General features: G+C 39.4%; 1 protein-coding gene across 2 annotated transcripts; it reads right to left on the bottom strand.

The window, feature by feature from the left end:
• Positions 1-103: 103 nt before the first annotated feature.
• gba2 (glucosidase, beta (bile acid) 2) lies at positions 104-13,843 on the bottom strand. 2 transcript variants are annotated; one of them, XM_053343514.1, is made up of 17 exons: positions 13,643-13,843; positions 9,717-9,808; positions 9,180-9,295; positions 8,142-8,360; positions 7,360-7,599; positions 7,058-7,160; positions 6,579-6,732; positions 5,539-5,664; positions 5,225-5,409; positions 4,738-4,842; positions 4,551-4,658; positions 4,128-4,279; positions 3,832-3,938; positions 3,023-3,165; positions 2,573-2,688; positions 1,625-1,816; positions 104-1,160 (listed from the first exon to the last, which is right to left on the bottom strand). In XM_053343514.1, exons 1-17 carry the CDS (start codon positions 13,834-13,836, stop codon positions 906-908), a joined length of 2,607 nt encoding a protein of 868 aa, XP_053199489.1. In that variant the 5' UTR covers positions 13,837-13,843; the 3' UTR covers positions 104-905. The 2 variants fall into 2 exon arrangements, with proteins under 2 accessions (XP_053199489.1, XP_053199490.1); XM_053343515.1 differs by lacking the exon at positions 13,643-13,843 and adding an exon at positions 12,121-12,205.
• Positions 13,844-13,926: the final 83 nt, after the last annotated feature.

Below are 13,926 nucleotides of genomic sequence, written 5' to 3'. Positions count from 1 at the left end.
AATAAAACTCTTTGAGTAGGTTTGACATTCATCATCTTATGGGCTGTAATTATCTCTATTTTAGAACTACAAAAATTATACCATATACATGTAATTAACATCATAATGTACAACCTCTTGTATTTTGTTCAGTTATTTATTCAGCATGATTGTCATGAGTATTGGATTCTATAAAACATGGTAAATGTTGCCGCTACATAATATACTGTAGATACAAGCCAACATGCAACAAGGCACCAAATGCTATTAACAAAAGAAAAAAAGGGAAAATCTATATCTTTTTTTCAGACTTGATTTCCAACACTACTCATCACATTTTACATCACTGAGTACAGCATTTAAATATAAATGAAATCAAATTAACTTCAGGTGTCTACATTTCTGGTCCAGTAATCATTTGTATCTAATTGTATTCATTAACAGGGCCTCTGGTGTACTCAACTGTTAAAAGAAAATTATTACATGTGGCTGGTATAATAACAGGCAACGCTCTTCAAATATTTAGCATATATACATTATTTTTGACATGATCGTGAACTGTGCAATGTAGTGCTTGCATGTGTGTGTACATGCGTGCAGATAGACAATATGTTGCTTGAACCCAAGGTCAATTTTTAATTAGCAATACACGCTGGCTATGATTTTGACATTGCCTGGCTGTCACTCTATCTATTTGCAGTCTGTTCTCCTCACCTAACAAAAAAATACCACAATCTATAGTAGATAATGACTTTTTCAAGCATAAACCATCATAATTCTGACTTCAGGCCTCAAATGACGCAACATCTGAAGCAAAACAAACTGTAGACAATTTAATTCAACGTTTGTAACCCATCAAATGCAGATGTGTGGAGGCTGCAGGAGAATTTGGAGGTCATCAATTTCAAGTATGATGGCTCAGGGTCCTAGCTCTGATTTCCTCTCAAATCCTGTCCCTGCTCCCTGTCCGTTGCTCCGGTTTGAGATGACGTGGTCTGATCCTTTTGTGAAGAGTTTAGGGCCAGCTGCATGGCCCAGATGCTCAGAGGCCTCATGTAGGCCAGAGAGCGATAGATACCCTTCTCACAGTAAGCTTCAGGAGTCTGGAAGGCCATGCCCAGCCTCTCCCACACAGTCCGGTAGCAACCCTCTGCCGTGCGCATACCTTCTTCCTGCATACCCTGATAAAGGAAAAAAAACAGAGTAAACACAACCAGTCATACAAAGATCTACTTTGTGCAGCTATCAAGTTACTTTCAAACATTTTAAATACATACATGAGCGTAAACATAAAAAGAACAGTAGACTTATTTGCTTTTTTAGAGTTACATAAAAAAGATAAATACTACTTTTGTATCTGTCTGTTAAATATTAATGAAGCTGGAGCTAGAAGATGGTTGGCTTAGCTTGGCATATAGACTAGGAAAAAGGTAGTCTCAAAATCTGCCTTAACCAAGACTCTTAATCATGGAAAAATACAACAAAACTAGTCAAGAAGGTAGGCTTCAAATCACTTTTAAAAAGTGAGGAGAACACACTTGAAGAAAAAAACATCAGTTCCAAATTTAAACAGGACGCGAATATGATACATGATCATTGTACATGATACAACCCTCCAGTGTAAAGTGGATACACACACACGCACCTCATGAATCATAGTCGCTGCCAGTCCATACACCACTCCAATCCAAACCTCGTCTGACTGGACACTGGAGCGGTCAGGCACTCCTTCCGGACGCATGCCATTAACTGCCCCCATCTGGCCTCCAGCAAAGCTCATTACATTCAAGTCAAAGACTGATTTCAGTGCACTCTTGATCTTTTCATTTGGAAAAGCCTGGAGGAGAGAAAGGAAGCAATGTTTAGACCACAAAGCTACTCTGAAAACATTTGCAGCTGAGAGTTCACACAACTTGCTTCTTAGCATGGGAAAACACGGTACTATTATATAATAAACATTAGTATGTTATTATTCAGTGTATTATTGTCAGTATATTTTAATATTACATGAGTATTACATTATTGAGTAGGACATGTATTAACTAGATTTTAATAAATTACACCTGACACTTATACTGTAGATATTAAATGTGTATATTATAGCAGTAGTTCAAACATTTGTGGTTAACGTTTGAGTATTTACTACATACTAATATATGCATGTACAATGCATACATATATTATATGTAACATACATACATACATACATACATACATACAATATCAGCTTTTGTTATTTGGCAAGTGGGCAAATAATATTTTAATTTGGTTGCAACTAACAATTTTTTTGCTATCCATGTGTTAGTGTTTGGGTGAATCATTTTGTTCATAGAATGTAAGATGATTATGAAAAATGTATTGTAATTCTCCACAACACAAGGTGATGTCTACAAATGTCCATGCAAAACCCAAAAATATAGTATATATATAGTATACGTATATAAAACAGAGAAAAAGCAGCAGATCTTTGCATTTGAGAAGCTGGAACCAGCATTTTTGATTAAAGAACTGAACTTAAAATTACTATTTATCACAATAGTTGCAGACAAATCTTCTAATTGATTTATCAACTAATCCTTGCAGCTCTACTTGCCTGGTAGTCGTCCTCTCCCAGCCCAGACGCCCTTAGGAACCAGTGGCCAGCACACTGGTCAGACATGACACTGTTAGAAAGGTCTCTCCCACTGCTGTCATAGTTGTAGTACTTCCCTAAACATGATGGAAAAATACAAAAAAAAGGAAGGCGTTTCAGGTCTTCATCAACTTCAAAATGACTGTAGTGGTGATGTAGTAATACAACTATTGTTTTCAGTTCAAAGTCAGCTAAGCCCCTACATTCTGTTTTTCTTTTCTTTAAAAAAAAAAAAAAGAAGAAAATAATGGAGTAAGAAAATGAGTTACTCGTGTCACAATTAGTTTAGCATTTGAAGGGTTTCGATCGAATACAAGATTTGTATATTTTTAAAAACAGCAGTAAATCCGACTGTCTTGGTTTGTGCATATTTATATGTATATATTGAGCCAAATGAATGGATTAACTTACCGTTCCAGAGCAGTTTATCAAAAGCTGCGCTGCCTCTGTCCAGGATGTCTCTGTAACGTTGGTATGTCTCCTCGTTGTCCACCAGTTTGGCCATCTTACACATCACGCACAATGACGCCAACCACAGCCCACCACAGTACGCACTGTAAAATATACATAAAAAGGACAGCGTTAACTTTTTTCAGAGGTGAACAAGATTTACATAAAAACCCTGCATGCAATTAGAGTCAAATGTAAACTTTCTGTAATGACACTGAAGTTTGACTACAAGCACATTTCAACCAGTAGGTGGCCGATTACAGCGCCACATCACAGTCAACACAGACTTTTCATTTACTTTGTTGGACGGTGTAATGAGATTCCTAGCTGTTTTGAATCCTTGTTAAATAATAATAATAAATCACAGAGTTTAAGTAAAGTTGGTCTCCCAGCCTTTAAACTTTCTGTGTGTCCATTGTTCCCAAGTTTAAAAGATAAGGAAAAAGAAGTTGCAAACAAGGATTGTCCGTTTTGAAGGCAACACAACTTTCAATCTGGCAGCAACATTTGAAACCATCAAACCTCTGCTTGCAGGAAACACTGCAACTAAGGGTGAATCAGTTTTTCCTGCTTTTTCTCATTAGTCATGCTTTTTCTATTTTTATTTCCTTCCCTCTAACCGGAATGGTTCGAGGGAAACTAGCAGGCTGCTAGCAGCAGCATGTTTTTTATTCAAACCTCTGTAAAATCTTTAATCTCCACTCATATAATTCATTCTATGTGCTGCCACTGTTTTGTTTTTTCATCTGGTCAGCATATTTAACTCTCACCTTGGTCCAGTCACTGTCCATCCATCGTAGGTCTGGTCAGCATATCCAGAGTTCTCTATCAGGCCATCTCCATCCAGGTCGAACTTCATCTCTGACTCCATCACCGCCTAGAAGATCAAATCATCCAATACACTCACGTTTCATTTTACTTCTACAAAAAGACAAAAAACAATTCTATACAGGGAATAATTAAGAGACCACTTATATCAATCATGTATGAATCTATCCAACTTTCACATATAGGATTGTTAAAGGACGCTTACAGTGTATTTTAAGACTATAGCAGTCAGTTATACCTGGCAGATGGGCCACATGTCCCGTAGATACTGGTTGTCCTGGGTGAGATGAAAATCTCTGTAGACCTGCAGGACAAACTTCAGATTCAGGTCCTTCCAGTCCGCAGTGTCATGAATGAGGTAGGCATTTACCCTTTTCCATGGTTCGTCATCTAGCGACAAGGCCGACATACAGTACTCAGTGACAGTTCATGAGAGGAGAGTTTGGTCTAATCAATACTTAATCAGCATGCTTCTACTTGCGTGATGGTAAAATAACTTAACGAATAAATCTACCTGATTTATCTCTGTGATTGATTACTATGATTATTTGGGGAAATGACAATCACTCATTATGCAAAAACATGCAATTATCTTTCAATAAGGTTTTAGTGTAAGAACTGCCATCACGGCTGTAGTTTATTATGTTCTCTTTTTTCATACCTGGGTCTCCTATGTCGTGAGGCACCACATTTTTGGCCTTGACTGGAGAACACAGCCCACTCATCAGATGGAGTCTCTCTGTTGGGTCCTTCTGAACCACACTGCCAGCTGAAAAGAGGTTTCAGCTGTGAAATATGGATCTGGTACAATCTTTGATAAAGCACTAAGATAAGAACGCTCCACTCACCGATATCATATTGCACACTCAAGGCAAGCTTGGGCCACAGCATGATAAGTGCAAAGGAAGCGTAGAAGTGCACGTCGTATGTGTTGTACATTCTGTACTCCTGACCTGAAACAATAGTATAGTAAAGAGCATCATTATATCGAGTATCATTATATCCATACTTTATGCATAAGAGCATAAATAATTTTCTTCTACTTTTAAATAATAAACTTTATAAAAGAGATGCAGCTCAAAGTGTTTTACAGCAAAAGAAATTACACACACCAAGTGCTTGACATGAAAAGGGTTAGGGGTTATTTTCATTTTTGCATTGTAGCTTTTGATTTCATTGTCTTGTTTGAGAGATCTGGTTTTTGAATTCTCAGTTCTGACCACATGGATATTATAAAAAAGACACTGTGACTAATAACACACTGTGACATTAACTGCGGCATGTGGCAGGCTACCACATTAGTTTCCTGATAGACTTCCTGTGCAGGAAATGTACCTTCTAAATAGGCAAAACGCCCATACTCCTTGATGACAGCTGGCTGAGCTGGCAGTCCCCCGTTCTCGCTGCGCACTCCGCCACTGACATCAGCGTCCTCTGGTAGCTCCGTCCACACAGTCCCTCCATCCGTCACAAAGTACAACTCGTTGAACAGGGCTGACTTATACCAGGAGGGGAGAGAACTGCAAGGAACAAGTGAATGTACAAGCTGATGTAAGAACAGGGCTTACCTGCTGAGGTCAACAGCCAAAAATTCAAAGTCTGAACATTTTTCATTTAGCCTGAAGAGGTTTTAGAGGTGTGAAATCTACCTGTCCTGCAGTATGGGTCTTTGCCACTCCTCAATGCTCTTCTCCCACTGTTTGTAATGCGTTAGAGCATAGTGACAGAGTGAGGGGGACGCATCCCCATTGGTTCCATAGTACCGAGTATATCTCCTGGAGAGAGGAAAGTCATGGGATGAATGACGTTGATACAACATTGTGTCATGTTTGTCAACAAATATGAAAGCATTACTAAATGACAATTATCAGTCTGCAGTGGTAACCCTTGTGACCCTTGCGTTTGCATGTCAGTCAAAGTTAGTCCTGGAGCTGCAGACCTCCCACTGGACGATCAGGTTGGACAAGTCCATTCACATAACCAGAGTGCCTTGTGATCTCCCACTACAAGGTGACAGAGACGCTGCTGTCCTCAGTCATGCTTGATATTTGCAATGTGGTTGCAAATTCTGTTATTGTGGGTTATGATATTTCAGTATACAGCAGTGCATGAAAACCGCTATGTGGCCACTAAATGAGTACGACTTGTATCTGTATATGATTTTATTCAGTAAACAAAACGAAATACAGAACAAATAATTTGTTTAGTTTCCTGTTTTGCTCTTATGCTCACCTCCCTCTCCCTCTCTCTCTATTGAACTTTCTTTTCTCTCCCTCGCTCTAACTGTTTTCTCGCCTCTTTTCTAAAGTTTATGTAGTAAGTAGCCACACTGAAAAACAGACCAGGTCAAGTCGTTTATGTCTGTTTTGTATTGTTTTTATGCTCGCCCCCTCACTATTTTCTCTCACTTCATTTCTAACGAGGTAGTGAGGCTTTTATCTTGGGGGGATAAATAGAGAGAGACCCCACCTGAACTAAAACTCTGAAAAGGAAGTGAGACAAATGTCTTACTTCCTCTGAAAAGGAAGGAAGACATTTGTCTCGCTTCATTTGCACTGACGGAGTGTGAAAAGGGTGTTTCACACTTCTGCAAATAGAGTGTCATAAAACTTCTCAGCATGTTACATGCAGGGTAATGGGGATGTGACAACGATCTCCATCTTGTTTATCTTTCAGCAGAGCAACATACCTGATGTGCTCTCTCTCCCTAGACCCGAAGGTGATTTTGGGCATGTCCCACCCCAGGCAGAATTCCAGTGTGTTATGACCCTGAGCCGGCACTGAGCAGCCCACAGCCAGCGCTGCAGCGACCTTCTCTCCTTTAGGTGTTGGCGGGCTGGAGCCTGCAGAGGTAAGACAGAGAGAGCAGAGGATAGTGAGGAAGGTTAGCATCCATCTTATAAAGCATCTCTATCAAACTCAAAAAGTTTTATGTGACTACATGTGACTGATACATGTGTGTATGTCAAAGAATAAATATAAAACATATAACATCTCATCTCTTTATAGGTGCTTATTATACTGCTCAGGTGTGTTTTTCTGGGTGTTTCCTCTTCTTTCTACTTGATTTTTATATTACTACTCCATGTTAGGTGAGCAAGTAAGTTAGATTGCTGTTCGAGTGTAAATCTGTCTCATCCTTCCATTGACAGTGTTTTAACTGCTGACCTGTCGGAGAGTCCAGACGTCCATCAGTGATGAGGTCACTCCACAAACCACTGCAGGTTCCCTTTGGACTGAATGCTGTCTGATGACTGATTTCCTTGTCAGGCTGTTAAAACACGCACAAACCCAAACACTCTCTTGTTAAATCTAAAACTTAATGCTCATTAAGACTTATTTCACAAAGAAAAAAATGTTGATTATAAATCCGCTTACAAATAACAGAGACTATTGTTACAAATCCAAAGAATTAAACAACCTACAATAAAAACCTTTGAAGCTGCTAAAATCATGAGGTCAAATCAAACCTGCTCTCGGGCTGCGATGCACAAGGTGTACGGGTTCACCGTTGTGCAGTGATGTAGCAAGACCCCAGACACTGCCTCTCCCTCTTTCTCCAGGTGGAATGGTTCGTTCCAGTGTCCCCCGCTCTTGTCATCCTTGTGTCCCGACCCGTTGACCATAGTGAACATGATGGAGACGTCTAGAGCGTAGTCATTCTTGTTCTCTATGTCCCACACGAATACTGCCACTGGCAGACTGGAGTCCTGAGAGAAAGGAGAGGGAACATGACAACATATGTAAAACATGTCCTTCAACGCTTCTGAGTGAGACTTTGATGCCTGAAAATATCACAAGGACAGAAAAGTTTTGGGATGATCCAAAAAGCTAAATAACCAATTTAGCTTTTACTTGCAACTTTCTAAACCTCATTGTCAAACTATCAGTATGACCAAGTATCAATAATGATACTAAAAAGGTAAATGACAAAAACTGGACAGTGATCTTTATGTCTGGGGGCTGTAATCCAGCACAAAGCTTGACGTTTTAAATTAACTTTTTTGTCTCGTGTTGAAAAGTTTAGACACATTTTCTCATCCTTGTGACACAACGTCCAAATGACTTGTTATTGTTTGGACAAATTGGCTTGATATGGGATTAAGACATGATGCTACATAATAAGCAAGAAGTCTCGCTCTGTTTATTTTCAAGAACCAAAATAAGTATTTAAAGTCAGTTATGAACGTCAGACAAATGAACCTGTGATGAACCTGTTTAACGGTGTGAAATCCAGAGATGCCTCAGTTACCTGGTAGTCGTGTGGGATAACCGGGGAAACCTGTCGGCAGGTGAGGGTGACATTCTGTCCAGGGAGGTGGTAGACAGTCCAGGCACGGGGGAACAAGGCATGGTAGAAGGCGTACTCTCCACAGTAGCCCCAGTTCCAGCCTTGTAACGTGGGAGGACGCTCTACAGAAAGCACCTGCTGGTAAACGGTTTGTCCCCCACGACGCAAACACACTGTGAACTGAGATGAAAGAAAAAATGTCAACATATAGTGATTTTTTTTATGATTATGTTTAAAAGGAAGATGTGAAATTAGAAATTGGTCATTAGAAAGAATATTTTTGGTTGTAATTTACTTTATAATGCAGCCATTTGTTCTTCAACTGTCTCAGGCAGAGAGCACACTGGTGATAATGACAGTCAGTCAACAGGGTCAAACAGTCACACCCCTTTTTTAGAAACGCACCATATCTTTGAGTTGCATCTCACGCATGTCTGCTGAGGCTGCTGCCAACACAGTTGACCCTGTGTGACTGTTGCAAATCAGCCGCTCTTTTAAAAAAGGGACTCTCCACAGCATCTGTTACATTACATGTGTGAGGTTAACTTGTGTGGTTTGCATCGATGGTGTGATGTGTGGTGAGGTGTGATGTTTTGCTGTCTACTTTTCTAAAAGGAAAATGACACCACCAAACAACTGAATGGATCCATTTATTAATGTAGACTTTGACTGTTTATCTTCTATGCAACATTTGGCTGGTGCTCGACAGAGATAGCTCATATGGATTAAGTTAATGATTAACATGAAACAGTTTCCTCTCCTGCTGATACTTTTATGACACCTACACCAATGCTATAGGGGTCTAGAGATAAGTGATTACTTATCAACAATGTAAAGCTTGACTTCACTGCCTGCTGGACTTTGTCTGTTGAGGTTCAAAAAAACAAAAGAGCCATTGTGCTCCAACTTTTTTAAAAAGGACCAGACTATATACCGCCAGTTCAATGTTCATTGATAAACCTATTTGGCACAAGTTACTCTTTTCAGGATTGTACATACCTGATTGGCTGTGACGGTTTTATAGTGGTACATCCCAGGGTTGAGTTGCCATCTACAGAATTCACCCCTCCAACCTCTCGTGATGGTTCCTCCCCCAATCCCACCTAGTGGAGCACCTGCAAATAAAGAGCACAGCGTTAACTGGGATGGAGCGATGCAGCAAATTCATTAGAACCTTTATTTTTGCACAATTTGAAAAGTCTACATGATGAAAACTGAGTTACAACCAGGTCATTTTTAGTCAAAAAGTAATGTAGATGATAACGATGGTTTGAGTCATGAAAATCGAGGCTGTCGTGACTCCAGATGTCTATCAAAGGTCACAGCTACAACAGGAATAGACGCTGCAGACTGATATTAGGCAATAATCATTCATCTGAATTGCACTAGACTGATAGCAGCATGAGTCCACAGAAACAAATCCATGTTTCACCACATATGTTCCTCCAAATCCAGCCATAAACATCCATATAATTCATTTACATAGACAAGTTGAACATATTTTTATAGCAGCACGAAACCTCCTTACTAACTTACCATATATTTGTTTCAGGGGTTGGGCACGAAACATATCGATGAATGGAGCCTTCTTCTCCACCTGAGTCTTCTTGTACCACCATTTTAGATACCTGGATAAACACGGACATGCAGTCATTACCTCAGGAATCACACGTGAAAGGATGCAAGTGTGACAGTTAAAAAGAAAAGAAAAAAAAAAAAGACGGCAAAATAACAAGCAAAGAAATTAGCACATAATCAGAAACAGAGTCGGTCAGATAAATGTGACCTATGAGGGGAAGCGTGTACTATAACGCTCATGTATTAAAGCGTTGATGATTAGAGATGCTTTTTAATTCTCAAAAGGACCACAAAAAAGTACCATGACAAGCACATGTGCAATAAGTAAACACGCCTTTTCTCCTCGCCTGTTTATTTTTCTCTATTCATAGTCTTTTAAAAGTGCCTTCAGCTGTTTCCTTTAGTCCTCTGAGCCAAAACTGGAACCAACAGTCAACAATTTGGACACACACACACACACACACACACACACACACACACACACACACAGACAGAGGCAGAGAGAAAAGTTGGGAATTGTCTAACTGCACGAGGGAAGCACTTTGTGAAACGAGAGGTCGAAGTGAAAACTCGTACACGCTATGACACCGGGTTTGTAGCGTAAAATATTAATTAGGTTAGGTTTCAAACAGCTTCTAAAGCCCTCTGACCAAAGACTCAGAAGTTCACAGTGAACGTCACAGAGTCATTAATCTGTTAATGCTCTGAAATCTGACCCAACACACGGATGATTTTCTGTTAATATGAAGAATAAAGTTGCTGTTTTTGGTTGAGCTGCTGTGTTTTATTCATTAGTTCAGCACAGAATTGGCCTCAACGCCGATAACGCCCCTCATTACATACAGTACATCCTAGAGTGAGAACAAGTGAGACACGTACTGTCCAAAACATATCTGCAGCAATCTGACAAGTTGATGAACTGGCTACAATTTCTGAATTCTTTTCTCTTGTTTCCTGTTTGGGATAAGTATGAAAAATGACTCCTCAGACATTTCGTTGTCTGGCCAACATCAGGACAAAATTATTAACACTGCTGGGGCATTTTGGGTACGCCTTAATCCATCTGTCGGCCCATGAAACGGTTTAGGAAGGCACAGTGAGGAGGATGAGGAGGAGGAGGAGGATGATGAGGAGGAGGAGGAGGAGGAGGAGGAGTGACACCCAAAAAAAACACTTTTAACCCCAGACAATTACAGCTCTTTAACGATCTACACCATTTAAGATTATAAACTGGAGAAGACATGACTCAGGGTTCAGTTTTATGACTTTGTTTACACAACAGAATAATAATCAATAACACTTGAGCCACACAAAGACCTTCCCAACTTCTGACAAAAAAAAAAAAAAAAAATCCTGTAGAACATGAAAAACATGCTGCGCTTGGCTGTATTACAAACAATAACTTAACAGGAACGGCCTGTTCCAGAGAAACAACAGCAGCGGCCCACATGGCTCCAGTCAGGAGAGTCTGACTGGGGGACCCGTTAAAGCGTGATGTTTGAGGCCACGGTAGGTTGAGCTTTTGTCAGGATGTTGTTGTTCTGCGGCTCAGCTGGAATGCAAACAATAGGATTCGCCCCTGATCCAGATCTGTGAATGCAGGCCAAGTGCATCAACATGAATTTAACTTGCGTCTGCTCAAGCTGCTTTTTTTTTGTGTCCGCCGCCACAGTGAATACGTCACAAGTGTGTAGAAGTGAATTTTCTTCTTATATTTCTTTCTCTATTTCCATACGTGCAGGAGATATACTGTATAACAAGAGCATATCATTTCCAGTATTTCTTTCTATTCAACAATATTGGTTCTTTCCTACCTATGATCGATTACATTTTCTCCTTTCATTTCTTTTAAAGCTTTCAATGAGACATACAGGAGATATACTGTATAGCAAGAGCAGATAATTGAGACTATTTCTAAAGCTACTGATATAAATGGGAACTGGAAGCCTTTATGTGGTAAAGAAACATTTTTAGTATTATAGTAATTTCACATTGCTGTTTCAAAACCTACAGATCGATACGTCATCAATCATAAACATATTAACCGTTAAACTGATTTTAAGTAGCATAAAATTGTAGTCTTTTTTTTTTAAAGCTTTCAATTAGACATACATGCAGGAGCTCATTGTGTCACAGTTACCTGGTTAGTTTTAGATATACTGTATAACAACAAGAGCAGATCATTGAGAGGATTTCTAACAATATTGGTGCTTTTCTATCTATATAAAAGGTAACCTACTGATATATAAAGGGAACTGTGTAGACAAGCCTTCAAGTGGTAAATAAACAGTTTAGTAATAAAGTAATTCCACATTGCTGCAATTCCTAATCAGGCCATGGTAGGCTGAAGGTGTGACAATACCTGGATTTGATGGTAATCTCCCTTTTAAGTCTGTCTAGACCTCCTCCCAGTTCTTAACGACCATCACATTCAACCGATACAATAATTAATGAGTGTTGCAACATGGACAAACCTGTCAGACAAACTTTGTATGAGAAACTGGGCTGAGATTTGCTTCTTTTTTGTGAGCTTTGGGAGTAATGTGTTTGTCTTGCAGAAACATTGCAACATCTTTGTGAACATTGATGCAAGTTTTTGTTTTATATTTTACCTTTTCTAATAGCTTCCTGGGAATTTATTGGCCTTCAGCACAACGTTGTGTCATGAAATTGACAGATAACAGGCTGAGCTGACAGTCTGTAATTTATATGCTGTCATATCCAACTTGAAATATCTGTGCTGCAGGGCTCGCTTTCAAAGTCAGTAGGAAAAAAATGATCAACCTGCAGACTGAAAATACAACTTTGCATCTGTCAGAGTTGTATATTCAGTCAGATGTTCAGACAGCAATTCAGTTTCAGGCAAAGTTTTACATCCCTGGCAATTGTGCAAGTAGTGTTCCCGGCACTTGCGTTGGCATGTGTGACATATATATATGATGTATCACCACACCCATTGTTGCAACACTCTTTGAAATTAGTGACATTAACTTCTCCTTGGACCAGAGCTTGTAGCCTACTGTAAAAAGAAGGAGTCAACTACATGTTAAATCCTTCAGAAACAGTCAACTTCTTATGTTTACAGCGCTGATTGAATAGAACATTTACAGAGAGGACCCCTGTGTTACTGCCCAATTTGCTGTTGTGACAATAAGCTTGAATACTGTGATGAAAAATGAATTTGTTTAATAATATTCAAATGCTTCTTTTAAAGTGGTTGACTACCTCAGTGTGAGCAACTAGTAGATTTTCCTCTCCTAATATTTAAGATTGTTTGGGGCTATAATAAACAATTCTAGCAGGATTGCATTTCACACCTGCTCTCAGGTGTGGGTTGAGAAACATGACACCGTGGGCTTAATGCTTCCCCAAGTGCGACACCATAGAAACATGCATAAGGGGGTTCAATGGTATGGGCTACAGATTGTTAAAACATATGGAAGTGTTAATTAAAACAGGCTGTGTCAGTAGAGACTTGTTTGGTGTGCATTGAGTACATTTAACAGAGAAACCATTACATTTTTTTGTGACAATTATTTAAAGTTGCTTGTTGTTGACTAAAGTTTTATATAGTAACTCAAAAAGAAATGAAGTGTGATAGGTGTGGCCCTATAGATACAGGGGTTTGTGTAGCTTTTTTACTCTCATAAGTTAAATGAACCATATATTCCACACCATACTCTATAAAATATATATACCATTTACAAAATCAGTGTCTCAATTGTTAGAAAGATTATTGTTTTAATACGTATTCACCTGTATCTCCTCATAATGTCTTAATATAGGTGAAATATAAAATGAATCACACAGGTTACCTCCTTTTGTCTATCTGTTACATGCAAAAAAAAGTTACAAAGTTGAAAGTCTAAAAGTGAATGTCTCACCTGATCCCAAGACCAATGTGCTCTAAGACGTTGGACAGCGAGACATCTTTAGCTTGAAAGGGTTTTCTCTTCTCCTTGAACTCGTGTGCCAGACAGATGCGCCATCCTTCCTTGGGTACTCCATATCCCATTTCCTTGGACACATATCTAGTCATAAGATCCGCTGTGGATTTCTCACCCCAGTCTGTTGTCATTTTGGCTGATTTCAGGGTGTGTGTTTTTCTCTGTCTGTGTGTGTGTATGTGTGGAGGTGGTGGGGGGAGAGTTGTTTGAAGTAGTGAATG

Source organism: Scomber japonicus, chromosome 22 (assembly GCF_027409825.1).
Source record: "Scomber japonicus isolate fScoJap1 chromosome 22, fScoJap1.pri, whole genome shotgun sequence".
NCBI lineage: Eukaryota > Metazoa > Chordata > Actinopteri > Scombriformes > Scombridae > Scomber > Scomber japonicus.
The sequence above is the reverse complement of the archived record's forward strand: the minus strand, read 5'-3'. Positions and strand labels throughout refer to the sequence as shown.